Here is a 19,040-nt window from a genome sequence, read left to right on the forward strand (position 1 = left end):
AAATACAATAGGGAGCATTTAACGATGCTGCATCTGTAAGCTGTGGGTGTAACTGTCTTTGTTCCACTTAATGTTTGGTAGGCCTGGTAAGGAACAACGCTGATGCTAGCAGGTTTTCTTCAGAATGACCATCTACCTTTTGTGTATAACAGAAAATGTAATGATGTCCTTTAATTGGAGAATGCGTTCTTTGAAAAAAGCCTCTGTACTCATTTCTTCACTACTTGGAGCAGAACTCACGTGCCTGGCTGGCCTTCAGTGCAGCCTGGAAATGCTGTTTTGGTCAGTCTGCTTCCTCATTCTTTCTTTGTTCCCTGGTTTTGTCTGTCTGCATTCCAGTTGCTGTTAATCCAGATTTCCAGTAGTGTAGCTGGGAGAGAGTCTGACCCCATTGCTGTGGAGACTGGCATCTGGATTTTTAAAAAGAAAAAAAAGGAGGTGGGGGGAGGCAGGAAGGCATGTGGCAACTCTGCAGCCTTTTTTTCTATTCTGTTGGGCTCAAGCAACTTAGTGCGAAGAAGTAAGACCAAGTGACTTATAACTTTTGTGCTGTTCCCTAACATAGCGCTTGCTTATCCTGAAACACAAAGAAAGACAGCACCTTGAAGGCTTTCTTGGTGCTGCACACTTAGTTGCTCTCTCTCATGCAGTACGTGTTGTGCTTTGTGAGTTTGGAAAATAATAGTTTGGTCTATGCAGTGCAGATCACTTTGAATTCAGAGGTCTGAAATGTCATCAGTCATTTCTAGTCAGAAGCAAATAAATTAGTATTCCATTATGCTTGGTTACTAAAAGTAGAAATAATTGCTATTGTCACAATTTTACTGATCTGCATTGATTAGCCATGTTTCTCTTCCCTGCATATATATAGAGAGCAACAGAGTTCCTAGAATAATATTTTTAAAAAAACAAAGTATTGTAATAGAGGTAAGTGAAAAAAAAATACCAAGCAACTAATCAAAATATTAAATTAATTATAAGTGCTGCTTTTCTTCTGTTAGAGCAGTGAAATCCCAGGCGGTATTTGGGAAGCATTATTCTTGGCCTGCAGAAGCGTCAATTTTGGTGGTTTTATTGTTGTTGTTTGTTCATTTGTTTTTTCTGGGGTTCTTAAAATATCAGTAAAAATTGGGGGTTGGAAGCACTCAGCAAAACAGTAAAGAAAAGAGCAGGTGACAATATTATTCACTCGAGACTGATCACCACAGAAAGTGTATATTTTGAATGTTTCTTACTTAAGGACTGATTCTGGGAGAAAGCATTTTAGCACATGTAAATCTAATGGGAAGAATTAGGCTCGGAAAATTAAACAATAACACCTCTTGAATAACGTTCTTTACGCATGAATAGAAAGGGGTTAAAGACAAAGTTAAAAAAAAAAATACTAGCAATTTTATGGTACACAAGGACAGAGATAAACTATAATGTGAGAAATGATGGTTTCTTTTTTACACAACTTCTGTGGCCATGCAGTGAACAAAACTGAGCACTGAGTTTAAGACAGATGTCTGGATTCCTAAACAGGGATGTAGAAAAGCACAAAGAATAACTGAGGGTTCAGTCAGACTTATGAAGGACAACTTTTGAGCACACGAGAATTTTCAGTTCAGGGTTTGGCAGAAGGCGTGAAAGACCTAATGTCTATTTGGATAATGACGTGAAAGTGTTAATCTGAAATCCATCGTAAAATCCTGTTTGGTGTTTGCAGAGGGTAGGTAAAATGTCAAGAGAAGAGATCTTAAAATATTTTATTAAGGTAATCCTCCCCTGGAGGGGAACTCAACAAGAGCAAGTGTCATTCATAGCTTCTGTCAGAGCCAGGAAACTGAGATTCATAGATCTCTGGTCTTATCCAGTAAAACCATTCTTTTATAGCTCATCTAGTTTGTCTGGTGGCTGCGGCCAAAAGGGGGTATTTAATGTGGGTAAGGAAGTGCTGGTTGTATGCTAATTCACCTTTAAAAAGGACAAAAAATACGAAATCTTCTGAATCTGTGTGCTTGTTACAAAGAAAGCGTGAGTTACTGTTGCAGTTTAATTCCTGCCCTGGGTATTAGAGGAAGGAATGTATTTTGGAATGGCAGTGCTGAGTTTGCCAAATATACTCTTCAATGATGAATACTGCAGCATTTAGTAATGCTGATGCATGATGCATACCAAAAAGTTGCACAGCTCTACATGGAGTTTAAATCAGAAATCTATATGTGGTTGAGGATTGCTTTTCATCAGTCTTCCCTGTGAACTGCCTCCAGGACATCAGTGAAGTTTATGAAGGGTTCAGATAGCCTGAATTTCCTTTAAAACCTCTAACCAGCAAACATGTTGCCGCAGCTTATCAAGTTTCTGCGTGAAAGCCAAGCCACAGGAACTTAACTGATAGCCTAGGGAGGCAGTTAGGCTAATAGAAATGAGCCCAACTCAGCTTTGCACTGAATTAAGAGGGGGTTAGACTAAGCTGTATTATCTTGCATTTGCTTTCAGCTAAGAACATCCACCCAGACAGTTCCCACGACTCAGCTGACAGTAATTTAATTAGAATCCAAAACCTGTTTCTCTCTGCTGCTTAAGGGAATCCTTGTTCAGGAGTCAAAAAGTCTGGCAAACTCCAGTCAGCACTTTCTGTTCTGTGCTAAAACGTTTAGAATGTTTCTGGCAGGGAAAGTCCCTGAGTTCACCTGAATGACCTGATGCACTTGAACCAGGTAGAGATGCTGCAAAACTCCCACAAACTTGCAGCTGTACTGTGTGTCAGGGACTCATGTGAAGTTAACTGAGTAATGGTTGGATGGAAGCTTGGTAGAATCTGGTAGTGTAGAAGTGGGGGAGCCCTACTGGTTAAAATTCTAGAAAAGACTTATACAAGCAGGTTAAAGGAAGTGTAGTGTTCCAGGTCACTTGGCTTGAGGATATTATTTGCTTTGCAGAACAAGGTGATGTGCCTGTCTGTAAGGCACAGCAGTTTAACAGGAAATATGAGTCTCCTTACTACTAAGGAGATAAATATTCTGCTATTCTGTGTTTTCTGGACATCAGTGTAATAGATGGTCAAGTTAATGTAATGCCATGAACTACAAACTTTGCTTCCTGAGCAAACTGCCTTGTGGTTGTTTATATGTACCTGATGACAGCACATATTTCTGAGCATCTAGAGCTTTGTGTGAGCCAGTCATTCAAAATGCACACTTTACACAAGGAGGTCACACTAGGTCTGCTGTATAACTTAAATTTGTTTGTTTGTCTCCAGAAAGGGCTTCATTTAGGAGCCTCAACCTTCATGCGGAGTCTGTCAAAGGTTTCAACATGGGACGAGCAATCAGTACTGGTAGCCTGGCCAGCAGCACTTTGAACCGACTTGCCGTTCGACCTCTGTCTGTTCAAGCAGAGATTCTGAAGAAGCTGTCCTGCTCTGAGCTCTCGCTCTTCCAGCCACTTCCCAGCTCCTCGAAGGACAAGAATGAGAAGACTCCGTGGGAGGAGAGACCCAGGGTTATGAGCAAGTCATTTCATGATCTGAGTCAGAGCCACATCTCAGTTTACCCCCCAAGAAAAAGTATTATTACTGCTCTGGACTCTTCCCCCCAAAAAATAGAAGACATAATGGGCAGAGTCTTTCAGCAAATGCCAAAATTTGATACTGGGTCAGCAGCAGGAGCCTTGAAACTGAGCAAGTAAGAGTCTCTCTGACTGCCCTGCACTATCTTTGTGTACAGTCAATGTACATTTTGAATCAGTTTTGATTTATTATTCATGCCATTATTTTATTACATTGATCCTTCCCTCTCCCAACTTCTTCTTCCCTCTGTCTGGTTTCCCTTCTCTCCTTCTCCCCTTTAAGTTCAAAATCTCATGCAGGTTTAAGTAGAAGCCCTGAAAGAAAGAAAAATGAATCAGACTCATCATCCATTGAAGATACCGGTCAAGCCTATGTTGTAGGTCAGCATGCAAAAAAATAATATTACTGTATTTACTAACTAACCTCTAAAATTGCTTTGGCTGTAACGCTTTGATGTATTCATTAACAGATGTTAATATCTTGATTTGAAAAAGGGAACAGAGTGTTAAATGTTAAAGTAATCCCAGCCAGTTGCCCATTGTTCCTGAATAGTTGTTGCAGCAAATAAAATAAAAAAAATCCTCCTTTAAAAACACCAGTCTGTACACAGGTGTGCACAGTACTAGTATTTGACAGTGAAAGCTGTTCCAGAAAACACCTTCCATTTCGTCACTTCAGAGTACTCTTTTATTGTAGGGATCTATTACAAATTTGCTAGTCTTCACAGTCTGTTTGTCAAACTTGAACTTTTCTAGTGTTTTGTGTGGAAAGTGTGCAGGGAGCAATTTTTGGAAGTGGACTCAATGTGGCATAAGCTGGCTGTTGGCTGGTACCTCTGAGCAGGAACTGCAGAGTTGCAGAGTTCTTTTGGGTTAGGTCTTATTTGGATATAATAAATTAGGTACAATTTTGCAGGGTATTGAGTGTTTCACAAAAACACTTTTGTAATGAGCTAAGCCAGACATACATATTCCATTTTCTTGGCGAGGATTGCACACAAATAGTCTTAGTGGGCAGTAAAAATAAGAGTTCACATAAAATTGGAAAAAAAAGTTTCAGAGCAGCTGAATAGACTTCAACTTGCACATTGATTTGTTGTAGATAGTTTTTTAATATCTGTGTCATCAGTTTCTGGTTATAGGAGGTTCCGTGTTAGAATAACAGAAACTATGACTGACACATTTGCAATGCTAGCTTACTTTCATTGCTTTGCTTAGTATAAAGATATTGATTAGTTACAGAACTTCGTAAAAAGTAGAAGAAGGTTATGTTTATGGGCTGTTCATAAACAACATGACCAAAAAAAGAAAGCCAGAGTGTGACATATAAATACTTGCTGCATCTGCCCGCACTGCACTTGAAATGTGAGGTGAGGCATGGAGAGTCTGTAGTGACTGGTTGCAGCCATTTATCCTCTGCTTTAAGCTTTACAATTAGCGTCATCATCTGCTTACTCATAATCTTGTGGGCAGCAATTGTGATAAGGATCTTTGCTACATGTCAAAAAGTCCTGCTGAATCACATTGCCAGTGCTGGGGGATGCACATTCTTTGCATGGTGAAATGCATTAGCTGAAACTTTAGGGTTCAGAGGTTTGCAAAAGGCCAGGAGTGCTTTGCTAAGAAGCTTCAATTATTTTAACTCACTTCCATAACTTAGCACATTTATTTATCCTCTTTAAAATATGCCTACATTTGCTTGGGCATTGATCATGCCAAATAAAAATGCTTCTATATACTAACCAATTTAAATGGAAGTACTTGGTTCAGGTTGCTTGTTATTGCATCAATCTGTTTGTTACTGTACAAAATTTTACAAGACTCGTGTTGGTTTATGAAGTTAGGCATATTAATTTTATCTGAACTTAACAGTGGTTGTAAAGGCCAAATCTCTGTCCATTCTTCAATTCTTTGCCTTTGCATGAGCTACCATCTATCTGAACCTTGAACTGCAACCAAAATACATGAGTAATTTGGACTTCCTAATCCAAAACTACTTTTGTGTTTATTCATTTTTAAAATAAGTAATCTGATATTGTGAATGAGCTTGTGTGTACTGTGTGAAGCCTGAAATACTTCTTGGTAACTTTCATTTAAAAAAAAAAAAAAAATTAAAACAATGTGTAATATTTGCATTCATGTCGCAGGCGTTAGCATGAATACTTCGGGAAATCTTCCGTCATCACCGCTGTTAAAAGAGAGTGGTAAGTTGATAAATAATATGCCTATAGAATTAATTCAGTCAGTTTGTGAAGCACTTGTCAAATGCTTCACTGTTGCACCTCTCCTGTTTCTTCACTATTCTTAAATCAAATACCTTTACCAATTAGCTGGGTAGGACCTTTTTCTAAATACAACTCTTAATATTTCTTTTGAATTGCCTCTTGTGGGAGGTTTTTACGTCAGTGTGTAATATTTTTCGAGTAAGAATAGTGTTTGTTTAGTTTGAGACTTGAAGGTTGCTGTTGCCAAACATATTGTGCTCTTCAAAGCTCATTTCCCTTACATGTGAGGTTACTGGTTCTGTAGAGCCCACTAAGATCATTTTTTTTTTTTAGTTCTTTAACTTTTGAGGTTTGAGTGGCTTCATATAATAAGCCTCAGTTTTACCAAAGTGCTTATGATGAAAGCTAGACCGCGCTAGTTGAGAACAGCTTACCAGAGAACTAGGCTTTTTTAATGGAATAGTACTTCAAGGCAAACCTGAAGAGATATGAATAAGTGAGCAGCCAAGTAGTGTCTGATTACGACATGTTGACTTTTCAGTTGACTCTCTGCAAACACCACAGAGCAGCGTTGCCTCACCAGAACGAGAGATCACTTTGGTGAACTTGAAAAAGGATGAAAAATTTGGCTTAGGTAAGTGCCATGTCATGTGTGTTCCTAGAAGCTAAAAATAAAACTGAGTTTTCTGGTCTGTATTTAAGTATTTATTGCAGGACTGAGGAAAGCAGTGCAGACAGTGGCTGGATTTCTAAGGCATTTAAGATGCTAAAGCCAGGACTTACTTGGTAGCACCTGCTACTGATTTGCTGAGTGATGTTAAGCAAGTCCATTTCTCTTTTTTTCCGTGTTGTAAGTGTTGGATGATATGTACATTGAGAACCAATTATCCTAAAAGTTTATCTCTGCCTTCAGATACAAGGTTTGTGGCTATGTGGACACTTCACAGCTGTGTTGGCTTGAAGGCCTTAAACAAATAAACAAAAGCTATTATAAAACCATTATAAGCTAATTGTGGAGTGATTTTCTTACTCTTATAGTATCATCAGATGTAACACTAATTTGAGGTTTAAGGAGCCTGGAAGACAAGGTATTTGCACTCCATTCCTTCTTCTATCACTGGAGAAAACCAGAAATTTTTAAGAGAAAATACATTTCATCTCATCAGTGAATGTACATTTAACGTCATCTGTTTGTGCATGTATTTATTTTGCCACAGTTGTCTTCTGTAGCCTTTGCTGGAGTTTTCTGGGAAGCCAGCTGGACAAAGTCTGAATCACTTGCTCAAAAACAGAGAATGTAGTAAAAGCTTAGTTAAAAAAAGCGTTACCATTTACTTCCATGTAGAGTTTTTTGAGATGTGTAGTTTTCTTTTTTTTTACGTTTATTTAATGACTAAGTTTTTGTCGGTTCTGAAATACCGACCTGTACTGTGTTACGTTACACTCTGATCACTGAAAATTTTGCCCACTTTGAGGTTTTTTTTTTTTTAATAGGCTTTCAAATAGTTGGTGGAGAGAAGACGGGGAAACTTGATCTGGGAATTTTTATTCATTCAGTTATTCCTGGAGGGCCAGCTGATTTGGAAGGATCTCTAAAGCCAGGTGAATATTGTAGATAAGAGGTGTATACATGAAATAAAAAGTCAAACATGTATGTAGTACCATTTCCATCTATGGCTGCAGGTATTGGTCCCTTACAAACAACAGCCTTCAGTTACCTTCTGGGTAATATCTGAAAGCTGGTGGTAATTCTTTGTTAAACTGTATGAAAACAAAAATCATTTGAATCAAAGTAAAAATGATGAAGCTTGAAGTAGCAGAAACTTGAAGTTATTTGCTATTGCCTCTCAATAAATGCTTTGTAATTTCAATTTTTTAAGACTCAAAATCCATTGTTTGATTTTGGAAAAAGAGAATGTAACCATATTACTACAACAACAAAAATATATACATACTTTAATTAGTATCTGCTTTCTTTTTCCTATTTTAGTCTGTACTTTGAATCTAACTACACATTTGCTTATATCACTTTCTCGTTTTTTTTCTTTTGCATCTGTTTTTCTTATAGCAGGAGAGAAGGTAGAAATGGGTGACAGAAGTCAGGAAAATAACCTAGTATGGAGAAGTTTGGGAGGTTTATAAAGAGAAAATATTCATAAACAGTTTTGTTTGCTTTGGGCTGGGTTTTTTTTGTTGTTGTTGTTTGGTGTTTTTTTTTTTTTTTAATTATTAGTGTTCCCTATTCCAGCATTTAGTATTTTTTAATCTATGCATTGTGTAGAGTTTTTCAGGCTTGTGTTTCACATTCTTACTAATGAGTAAACATGTAGATGTTAGACTGTATCTGAACAAACCCTTTTGTCCAGGGCACCGACTAATATCTGTGAATAGCACAAGTTTAGAAGGCGTCAGCCACCGTGCAGCATTAGAAATTTTGGAGAATGCACCTGAAGATGTGACACTTGTTATATCTCAGCCCAAGGACAAGCTGTCCCAAGGTATGGGGAGAAATATTTTTTTATTCTTAAAGAATTGTTCTTTGAGTTTGAGCACTCTGCCTTCTTGACACCTGTTTGTGAAACCGTCCTGTGTTTCCTTAAAACCACTAATCTAAGCAGCTGAGGTAGCTGTAAAACACCACCCTAACTGGAGTCACTTGAAACTGTGTTCTGAGACTGAACAAAGTGTGTTATGGTAACGTTTAGTGAGGACCCACCGATTGAATCCTAAACAGAAAGTTTTCTGTGTAGTACGAATGGGTAAAACTGTACGTGGTTGCCAGCTGAGTAATTTGTGTCATACTTGCAGAGATGTTACCAGCTCCTGCTGACTGTCTTATCTCCTGGTTTTCAGCATCATCTAATGCTGCGCACATTGGTAATGGAACAAAGGGTTATTTAAGGAGGCCATCGTCAGTGCAGGACAATGAGGCAGAGTCCTCTTCAGAAGAACACAACCGGTGCCATGGCCACCAGAAGCCCATCTCAGGGAGTTTGTCTGGTTTGTCAGGAGGCAAGCGGGATGGAAGCATGAGCTCCCAGGACTCCAGAACCGAGAGCGCCAGCCTGTCTCAGAGCCAGACAACCGGATTCTTCGGCGCACGTGCCAGTGGCAGAGCCCAGCAGGATCCTCAGCATTACAGTGATTCCCAATCTGGGCTTTCCAAAATGAACGAGAAGAGAAGATCCTCTTCTGACAGTGCTCGAGCAAAAAATAGAAGGCCTGGGGTAGTGGAGTCTGTGGAATATTCTGACCGAGGGGATTCTGACATGGATGAAGCAACTTATTCCAGCAGTCAGGAGCAACAGCCAGCTAAAAAGGCAGAGTGTATTTCATATGAATATTTCCCATCAATATAATAGTGCTAGTGAAATAGCTGACTGTGGATGTGCATAAAGGTGAAAGGGTGTGGGGGAAGGACAGCCCATCCTGCAGCTTATCCTTATAACAGCAAATGCTCATAGCTGATTTCTAGTAGTCTGGTGATTTTGTTCAAAATAAATGGAGAAAATCACCCATTTAACGTGAAACAACTTCCCATTTTCCAGTGTCACAAGATGGGCATGTCTTAAGTAGAGGCAGATTCTGCTTTGGGATGAACATAGAGTGCAATTGCTGATATTGTAGACAAACTTTCAATGCTGTGTTTGTCCAATGTGTGATCATAGTCTAGTGACAACCTCTGCAGGTAAGTTTGCTCACCTGGCAGATAAATTAAGTTTTCCCTGAATTAGATGAAAGTAGTATTGGTGCATCTGGAATGGGTGGCAGCAGAACTCATATTTTGGGTTCCATCTAGTCCGTAGAGAACTGCTCTTGTGTAGAGAAGTTCAGCGGTGAGCTCCAGAGACAGCTTACTGCTTCAGCTTTTCGAAAGTACACAGTGGCAATTAATACAAACTAAATCCTAACTTTCAGTGATTTCTTTTCATCTGGTGGAGTTTATTCAATAAAGTTGTGGCAGCTCCCGCAAATTAATCCAACAGGCCCTAGGCTGCTGTAATACTGAAGTTTCTGTGTTCTGTGACTGGCTCACTTTGGCGATAAAGGCTCAGCTGCTGAAGGTCAGGCACATTTCTGTGCTAAACCCGTTCAACTGCAGCAATGGAAGAGTTAAAGCAATGAGCCTTACTAGTTGATACTTTCCCATGTGGACTCCTTTTGGCTGCATCTGACTCAAAACCACATCCTTTAGGGTCTTAACTGTACACTTCTGTTCTAATGACAAATAATTATTTTTTTTTTTTTCTCTTTTTTTTTTTTAAATAAAGGAATCAGCAGCAGCAAATACAGCAAACAAAATGAATTCTAAAAAGGTTACTGCAACACTTCTTAAACCTGGAGATATCTTTGAGGTTGAACTAGCCAAAAAAGATAACGGCTTGGGAATAAGTGTCACGGTACTGTTTGACAAGGTTTTCAGATGTTTTCTCTTTTTCTCTACTCCCAGCAACCCATTAAATTGCTAAATTACAAGGAAGCAAAATATTTTTCTGAAGTCTTTGTCCCTTGCCACCTAATCATGGGGCAAATTTAAGAGAGGAATAGGACCTTCCCTGACAGATATTGCCGGCAGTGTTACTTAAGAGTATATATGCACATCCACACACATATACTGTGTTTAGTGTTCTCCCTCTGCTGGATAAAAGGCAGAAGGCAAAAAAAGTGATTAAATCTAGATAAGACCTGGCTGACACTGTCTTCTTGCAATATGAGTGAAAATGTATTTTTAATGAGTTAGTTTCTCTTCAGGCAACAAAATTTTGAAAGTAGTTTACGTTTAAGGCCTGCCGTCATGCAGAGTGGCACTTCAAGGAAGATGTATAACTGAGATGCACACATTTTTCACTGTTCCTGTTCTTGTATTTTGTTCAAAAATACATTTTGGTATTTTAATATTCGAATATTGTCTCAGATCACCAAACTATGAGGTAAATTGAAAAAGGAAAACTTGCTCAAATTGCAACACTAGAGAGAAGTTACTAGCTGTAATTCAAAACTGGTGGCTTTCACCAGTTATTTATACCTAAAACTAAGTTGGCCTTCTCCCAGGTGTGGCCGCATTAATAGGTGTGTAGGTGGAGTGCCAGTTTCCAAGATTTTCCATATATGTGGCTAGTATTGTAAAAGGAACAGGATGAAATTCTATTATTTTAGCATCCCAGTCTATCCAAAGTCATATCGCTTTGTCAAGCTTGTACTTTGAGACAGCTGGAGGAATAAAGTGGTTGGTTATTGAATAGCATCCAGCCCACTGTATTCATGCATTGGCCTTGTAGAAAATGTTAGAAGATGCCAACCGATGCCAAGATTTCCTTTAAAGGATGACCAAGTGGTATCTTCATTGTGTTTTCCTTTTTCAACCCTTGTTGTGCCCCTCGGATTGCTGTCTTGTACAGTGATGAAAAGAAGAGGCGTACAATGAGTTCTGTGTTCTAAGAGTTCACAGGTGATACCATGTGCTTTGGGAGTGAACATTAATATGCTCTTGGTCTCCCTCTGCATGCTGTGCTCCCACACCTCGCTGAGCTCTGAAATGCAAGCAAGCACCTGAAGTCCAGCACAGCGCAGACACGTTTCTGCTGAAGAACATTTGTTCAATTTGAGTGCATTTGCATTGTGATGCATCGTGGTTTTTTACAGTCTTCCTGCCCCCAACTTCATTCACAATAAATTGCATGACTGCAAAAACTGCTTTGTGTGTAACATTTTGATTTTGATAGTGTGACTATTCCTTTTACGTGCCAGTAGCCCAAGTGCTTCCTGAGTACAGCTTTCCTTATGTGACCTTGTGTTTAATTACTAAGTGTTCTAACTGCAAAGGACTAACAAATCCTATTTTTGCTTTCCTTTTAGGGTGGTGTAAATACTAGCATACGGCATGGTGGTATTTATGTGAAAGCGATTATTCCTAAGGGAGCAGCCGAAGCAGATGGCAGGATAGAAAAAGGTAGTATTGCAGTTCTTTCTGTTGGGGTTGTTAATGTGAAAAACGGCAGATAACTGTCTGTGGCAGACTTGAGGGATATACTGTGGTGTAGAAGGTAGGAGCTCTGTTTGCCTCCTTTCATTGTACCTTTTTCAGTTGTCACTTTAAATATTGCCTTTGATAATTCTGTGGGTGAAGATTAAAAAAGTGTAGAACAGCTGCAGAACCAGCAGAAAACTGTTGAGAATTGTGGAGGGGAAAAATAGGAGACAGGCTGCAGGTTCTTTTATTTTTTTTTTTCTCTCTTCTAATGCAGCCTGTGTTCATGGAGAACACTTCTCTATTCCAGCCATGGAGAGAGAGGGCTTTGTATTATTTGTGGCCTTCTTGCTTGGCCTGCTGGGCAACTCAATACAGAAAATCACTGTAATTGTTAGTGCTTTTCTTGTTTGTAAGCCAAGCCACATTCTTCACTGTGGCGAGAATTCTCACTGTAGACTAAGAATTGTTTCTAATAAAGAGTCTGAGTTTTGTGGCAGGCCATCGTTCTGAGGGTTAACACTAGCTTTGACACAAGGTTATCCCAAAATAGTTTAGTTGCAAAGTTCTCTCATTGACTCAGAGTGTGGAGGGGAGAGAGAATTTGCTTTAGTAACAGTCCTTGTTAGCTGAAGCCTGAAGGTTTCTGTGCATCATACACATTTTATAGATTATGTTCTGCCTCCTTTTCTTATATTATTAATCATTCATAGGTGACCGTGTGCTCTCTGTCAATGGGATTAGTTTGGAAGGTGCTACTCATAAGCAAGCTGTTGAAATGCTGAGAAGCACTGGGCAGGTAAGCAGCTGCTGGTTCTGCTCTTGTCTGTAATAAACCAGTTAATCATGAGTGAAAAAGAGGTAAAGGAACATGAAGACTGGAATTCTCCTCAGCATCCAGGTTGGTTTAGATGTGTTTTTTACAATTTTTGGCTCCTGGACCTCAAGTCTCGCTGCCCACCCAGGCAAAATTCTGGCTCTGTGTGTGGGTGAGAGGTTTGCATGGAATTGGGTTCTCCTTGTCCCTGGTTTTCATAGGAAGGAGTCCCTCCTTATATGCCGCTGTGTTGGTAGCTTTACTTGAGTCCTGGCCTTTTTGGATAGTGCTTGACTCTATCAGTGGTGTCTCCTCATTTAATAGTGCCTTTTATGGCAGCTGCTTCATATATTGAAGTACATGCACACCTGAAAATAGGCAGTAAATGTACACATCCAGAGCTGCAAAGAATTAACTGTTGTACTCCTTGTAGAAAATGCTTTTAACTCTCTTCTATGTATGCATGTGAAAATGACACTGTCTTTGACACTTCTTCACCCTCTCACAACCTTTTATTATGCTGTGTTGCCAAGTATCTCACAAATCCGTTAGTTAATCTTGGAGGTTGTCACTTACAGCCCTTAAAATACGGAATAAATGGAAGATGTACAGCGGAGAGAGGCGTCGATGAAGTTTACTGCTGCAAAACTTTGAAGTCTGAAAGTTAGAAAGAAACAGGTGTTCTAGACTGTGGTATCTCCATGACTGTTGCCAGTTAACTGGAGAATTTTCCATCTCTTCAGGTGGTGCATCTGCTTTTGGAAAAAGGGCAGCTTTCCGTGGCCAAGGTTCATGCTCCGGTAACACCACAGTGCACACCTCCAAATCTGGTGGGGCAGTGTGAGCCGCAGGAGAAACCAGCGACAAAAACTGCAAATGCCAAAGATTACAGCTTCGTCACCGCAGGTCGGGTCATGTATGAAAATTGTCTGAACTTTCAAAGCATCCTTTAGTTTTTATGCTGTTTTTCGTCAGAGTTTCTGTAGAATGACAGACAAGAGACAGAGCTGGTAAAAATCTATACCTTTTTATGCTGTTACATTTGTTTTTAAGATTTCTTTCCGCATCTTGGCAACTTTGTTTAGTGACTGCGCATAATGCAGTCTCTTTCCTTTTTACGCTGTTACATTTGTTTCTAAGATTTCTTTCCGCATCTTGGCAACTTTGTTTAGTGACTGTATAACTGTTTGCTCTCTCACTGTTCCTTGTCATTTCCTAATTTCATGAGCTTCCCAGGTCAGGGCTATAGCAAGGCTGGAGTAGAAGGAGTACTGCTAGCTCTGGTGCTGCTAAGGAGTGACAAGGGGAGGTTGACATGCTTATATATAAGGGGAGCCTCCTGTAGGTCCTGCTGTTCCTGTCTAGGTGAGAGAGGAACTGCATGAAGAGAGAGGACATGAGGCATTTGTGTAGCCGATGAGAGGCTGACATGTTAGAGCTTCTCGTGCTGTGAAGGGCAGGGAAGCCTACCCAGACGGGGAAACCACTGCAGATACGTTTTGGTCTTCCTGCCTGGGATTTATGCTGTCTGCCAGGGGTTCCAGTTGCTGCTCTCACTAATATCTGATCTGTGGCCAGAAAGGTCCTGCCACTCGGTGCTTTAGCAGGCTCCTTTATGGACTTCCCTGGGAACAGTATTTTGGAGACACCTTGTATTTCTGTATAGTGTGGATATTGTCAGGGCAAGGCAGCGGACTGAGAAGTCATGATCAGCTTTTTGTGTCCTCTTTAACTTGGAGGGATCTTTTAGTTAATGCTTATGTTCACTAAAATAGACGTTAAGCAGAACCCTGCAAGGGGGAAACTCTGCACTGTCACATCTGGAGTAAGAGCACCAGCTGCTTGTTTTAATGGCCAGTGTGATTTAGGAAATAATCAGTTCATGTTTTTTTTGCAGAGAACACATTTGAGGTGAAGCTGCTGAAGAACAGCTCGGGCCTTGGGTTCAGTTTCTGCCGTGAAGATAATCTCACCCCAGAGCAAATGGGCTCAACTATTGTGAGGGTGAAAAAGCTCTTCCCTGGGCAGCCTGCTGCAGAATGTGGGCAGATAGAAGTTGGGGACGTCATCCTGAAAGTGAACGGGGCATCACTAAAGGGTTTATCCCAGCAGGTTTGTATCTTAGTAGTATAAGTCATGCTCTGGTAGTCCTGCAAATCTTGGGGGTCCGTGTCTAATAATAAATCTACTGTGGCCATAGGAAGTCATCTCTGCTCTGAGGGGAACATCTCCAGAAGTCTCTCTTCTCCTTTGTCGACCGTCACCTGGTACACTACCAGACATTGATCCTTCTTTGTTGGTAAGGTGTATGACGTATGATTTAATTTTTTTTTAATTACTGTTTGAAAGCTCATTTATTTGGTCTGGTGAGTGGGTTATTTAAATGCAAAACGCAGATGGAAAGATGGGGGAGGGTGCTCGCAGAAACGTGATTCCTATAGTAAATCCTTCGTGAGTAAACAAAGCATTTCACGGAAATATGAAAAGAATGCAGACTTTATTTTTTTTTCTCGATTTTTGTGGCTTAAAACATTTGAGATTGGCTTAATACACTGTTTCTGAGATGGGGTTTTCTTTGTAGCCCAATGGTTTGAAGTTGATCTCAAGTAGAAATTGGATATTTCTGTAATGTATCTGAAGAATACTTTGTGAAACGCTAATTTGTTTGGAAATTAGGGGTGTTACAAAAGATATTTTCAAAATGCTCCAATAAGAAAATCAAGATAACAGAAGGCTATTTTAGGACAATTGGAAGAAGTGGAAATTAAATGTGTTTCAACAAAAGGGAATGTATAGGGAAGTTTGTCTGAAAAATAGACTTTCCATAATGCAGGAAAGTATAAAAAAATAATGGAGACAAGTCTTCAATTTAAGTTATTTTAATATCATTTTCAATCAATAAAAAACATTCAAGTCAGATGACAGAAGCTTAAATGTACAAATGTAAGTGAAGTTACAATTAGAGATTTGCAACTGAACAAACTAATAATACAAATAACTAGTGCTGTAATTAACCTATTTGTAGTATAGAAAAGCTTTAATAAAACAGCACGTATATTAAAAGAACAGAAAAACCAATAAACAAATGGCAATTTTTGTTATAACTTTATCACGGATCACTGTGTTCATGAACAGAAGAATTTGGCTGTGAAGGTATAAACGAAGCTTTTAAACTTTGTGTGTCTGGTAGCTGACTTCATTCTTAGGAATATGTGATTATTGAGAAAAATGTTGTTCATCATGGGGCATTAATATCTTGGCTGAACAGTCTTAATTTGGTGTAAATTACCATAGTTTTTGTGCTGTGTTATGTTGGCTTTTGTTTGAAAGCTTTCCCGTTTCCATCCTGCGTGAGATCAGTTTGACTGCAGTTGCACAACGGGTGTTCTGGTTGGAAGGGATTTTGTGGTCGTGGCCTAGAAGACTACTGGGCACAGCTTAAAGGCATCTGTCAGTTGGGTCTCTGAGGCAAAAGCTAAGAGTATATTTGTTTTCCTTAGATGAATTTGCAGTTTTTCAGCAGTGCATGTTTCAAAGTTTTGCACACTTTCTCTTGGCCAAGTTGCCTTGAACTTGGTGAAACTGTGCTGTGATACGTTCAGCTGGTTGAGGCAACAGTCTGAATTGAAAGAGCCGCTGACTTTTGGTAATTTTATGCAGTCTTTGCAGCTTTCTTCTGTCATCAAAACTGGAATTTGATGAATTACATGTCCTTGCTCCTTGTAGACTCCCATCCATTCACCCCACCAAGTATTTCCAGATGTCAGCAGAGAGGTTTCTGGTCCATCAAACGTAGAACAAGGTGACAGCTCAGATGAAAATGAAACTGCTGATCTGAGCAACAAAAGGCTGAAATCTCCCTCTAGAAGAGACAGCTACAGTGACAGCAGCAGGAGTGCTGATGAGGAGGCGACAGACTTGCCAATGCAGGTGGGCCCTGGCTGGAATTCTGCCCTGTACCAAAACTCCAGTGAAGCCGTGACACATGCACATGATCAGCACGAGCCACGTGGTGGTCAGGAGGAGGCTGTTCGTACTGGCTTGTATTCCAACCAAGAGGCTCCTAGCAAGCTTGAGGACAGGTACACTGTTTATAGTGATTCTCTTAATGTTGCAGAAGGTGTTTACAAAAATGGTTTGTTGGACTAGTTCATAGAAATACATTTTTGTTTAGATTATAGATCTTCATGAAGTCAATATTTGTTCATATAATAATTTATGGGTGACAGCCATGTTGCGCAAGCTGATCCTTGGTTTTGGTTTTTTTTCGCTTGTTTATCCACAGTGATTTGCCATTGGATTTGCCACTGATCCCAACCTGTGGAACCATTCCTGATGTTCCTACATCCGTTTTAATAAATGACTGTTATGCTACTCCTGCTTCTGAGCTGACTCCACACCTGGAAGGAACAAATTCATTACTCGGCCAGTTGGAAAAAAATGCTGAAGAATATGAACCGGTAATTTACTGTTTCTGTCTTTCAGTAGCATAAATGTTATGTACTGTTGTGGCCAACTGGAATTTTTTTTTAGCCATGGTATTGGGCGTGACTGCATAGAGGTTAGGTACATTAATTTACAAATGTCACAGTTGCATGTTATACTTGCACTAACCTGGGGGTGTGCATTATATGTGGCACACAGACAGGTGCTGTTTGTAACCACTGAACTGTGGCTGCTCATACAAGTGTCCACAGGCATTTTCTGCTTGGGCTCTTGCAGAGTTTGATATATTTCCCTCTGTAAACATCCATGCATATATGTGTACACAGGTGGATGTGTATAGGTTTATTTTGTGTGTCATTTCAGCCTAGAGAACTTGGTATTAAATATTTACCTACCTCTAAATGATGTATTCAGGTGAAATTTAGATGGCAGATATCTTGCTTCTGGCCTGTTAATTTTTGGTGTGATTGTCAACTCTCTCTTTGTCCCTTCAGAAATCTTTCTCAAACCTTTTGGTGCTGTGTGAGTTTCTATGCAAATGATGGAGATACGTATCTTTCAAATCAAAAGTCATGCAAATTGAAATAGATGAAATGTTCATGTGTACAGTTCCAAGATAAGCTGTAGTATTGTATCTCATTGTAGGAAAATACATTCACTTTCTTAAGTTGAATAATTCCTGTTGTGTTGTCTTATATGAAAAAAAATGCAGTGCCTTTTTTTATATGGCAGCTGGTTGAGGGTAAAATAAGGTGTCAGTTTTGGCATGTGCCTTCACAATTTTGTTTACATCCTAGGCCTTTGGCCCAAGGTTAGCTCCATGCAAAACAGTAGTCTCTCTGAATTCACTAGAGGTGCTTATTTGAAGCAGCTAAACTGAAACTGCTAAGACACATGTAGGTAAATCAGTTGTCTATTTCTAACTGTCTTAAATTCAGTAAAGCATTCAAATTGCTTCTGTTTGTCTGTGCTGTAAAGTGCTATTTTCTTCCCCTAGGAAGCAGAGCTCCAAGTCACCATGACAAAGTCAGAAAAGGGTAGTCTGGGTTTTACAGTGACCAAAGGTCATGATAACATTGGCTGCTACATTCATGACATTGTTCAGGATCCTGCCAAAAGCGATGGGAGACTACGACCTGGAGACCGACTTATAAAAGTGAGAGAATTAACATTTCCAGATACAGGAATTGCATGAAAAGGACAACTTTGAGTCCAAAAAGGTGTAAAATGTATTGTGGGTCAAAGTAAATGTGGTTAAGGAACAAAGGCATGCATGTTCAAAGAGGCATAATTTGATAGCACTTGGACAAAAGAAATACAAGGATGGAAGCATGTGAGAAGATTGATACAAGGAGTTACAGTATGTCATGCAGCTAGGCATGTGTGCAAGCACTATTTTTGATAGAAAAAAAAAGGTTTAAAGAAAGAAGCATTGCTTTATTCAATAAGATGGTCACTCAAATATGTGGAGTAGTTGATGGTAGAATACATGTATGGCTGACATACTGTTAGGAAAAAAATTTTAAGAGATTTGCTGCAGAAGAGTTTACCAGGTACATATCATGTAGTACAGATATTCATCATTACAGTATTAGTTTCTGATCAACTGAAAACCTGCATTTGGGCTTACAGGGACTGAGCAATAGTGACAAGTGCATTACACAGAGCACACGTGTGAGTCATTGCTAGATCAGGGCAATGAAGCACTGCTGAATACTGTTACACCTTAATAAAGTAAAACAAATACAAGACAAATTGGATTAGGTTGTGAGTCAGGCTCTCAGGTGTTGGGCTTATGCAGTTATAGCATTCCTTTTTTTTTTGATAGGAACAGTAAAATGTACCTCTTCAGATTGTTTAAAATTTTGACATTTGGACTGTAAGTTGTTTCTTTATTTGCCAAAGTTCAGTTGCATATGTGTGTTCTATCTCCCTGGGTAAATATGGTGAACTGCAGCTATTGTTGATAAAGCATCATTGTTTTGTCCTTTAATGTCAAAAGTCAACGATAGGAACAGTAGTAATTGTTTCC

The 19,040-nt window shown here is 39.5% G+C and overlaps 1 protein-coding gene across 4 annotated transcripts in view; it reads left to right on the plus strand.

Annotated features, from left to right (window-relative positions):
• PTPN13 (protein tyrosine phosphatase non-receptor type 13) overlaps positions 1-19,040 on the plus strand; it is a 120,801-nt gene that overhangs the window by 85,742 nt on the left and 16,019 nt on the right. For 2 of the 4 annotated variants that reach the window (XM_065061800.1, XM_021289191.2), the window contains 16 exons: positions 3,245-3,668; positions 3,836-3,933; positions 5,700-5,756; positions 6,319-6,411; positions 7,272-7,379; positions 8,144-8,275; positions 8,631-9,097; positions 10,049-10,192; positions 11,634-11,727; positions 12,459-12,544; positions 13,306-13,468; positions 14,460-14,674; positions 14,763-14,861; positions 16,289-16,644; positions 16,848-17,022; positions 18,006-18,164. In XM_065061800.1, coding sequence (XP_064917872.1) covers positions 3,245-3,668; positions 3,836-3,933; positions 5,700-5,756; positions 6,319-6,411; positions 7,272-7,379; positions 8,144-8,275; positions 8,631-9,097; positions 10,049-10,192; positions 11,634-11,727; positions 12,459-12,544; positions 13,306-13,468; positions 14,460-14,674; positions 14,763-14,861; positions 16,289-16,644; positions 16,848-17,022; positions 18,006-18,164 — 2,870 coding nt within the window. The remainder of the gene's footprint in view (positions 1-3,244; positions 3,669-3,835; positions 3,934-5,699; positions 5,757-6,318; positions 6,412-7,271; positions 7,380-8,143; positions 8,276-8,630; positions 9,098-10,048; positions 10,193-11,633; positions 11,728-12,458; positions 12,545-13,305; positions 13,469-14,459; positions 14,675-14,762; positions 14,862-16,288; positions 16,645-16,847; positions 17,023-18,005; positions 18,165-19,040) is intronic. The other 2 variants (XM_065061801.1, XM_065061802.1) reach the window with 2 other exon arrangements.

This window comes from Columba livia, chromosome 4, assembly GCF_036013475.1.
Source record: "Columba livia isolate bColLiv1 breed racing homer chromosome 4, bColLiv1.pat.W.v2, whole genome shotgun sequence".
In the NCBI taxonomy this organism is placed as follows: Eukaryota; Metazoa; Chordata; class Aves; order Columbiformes; family Columbidae; genus Columba; species Columba livia.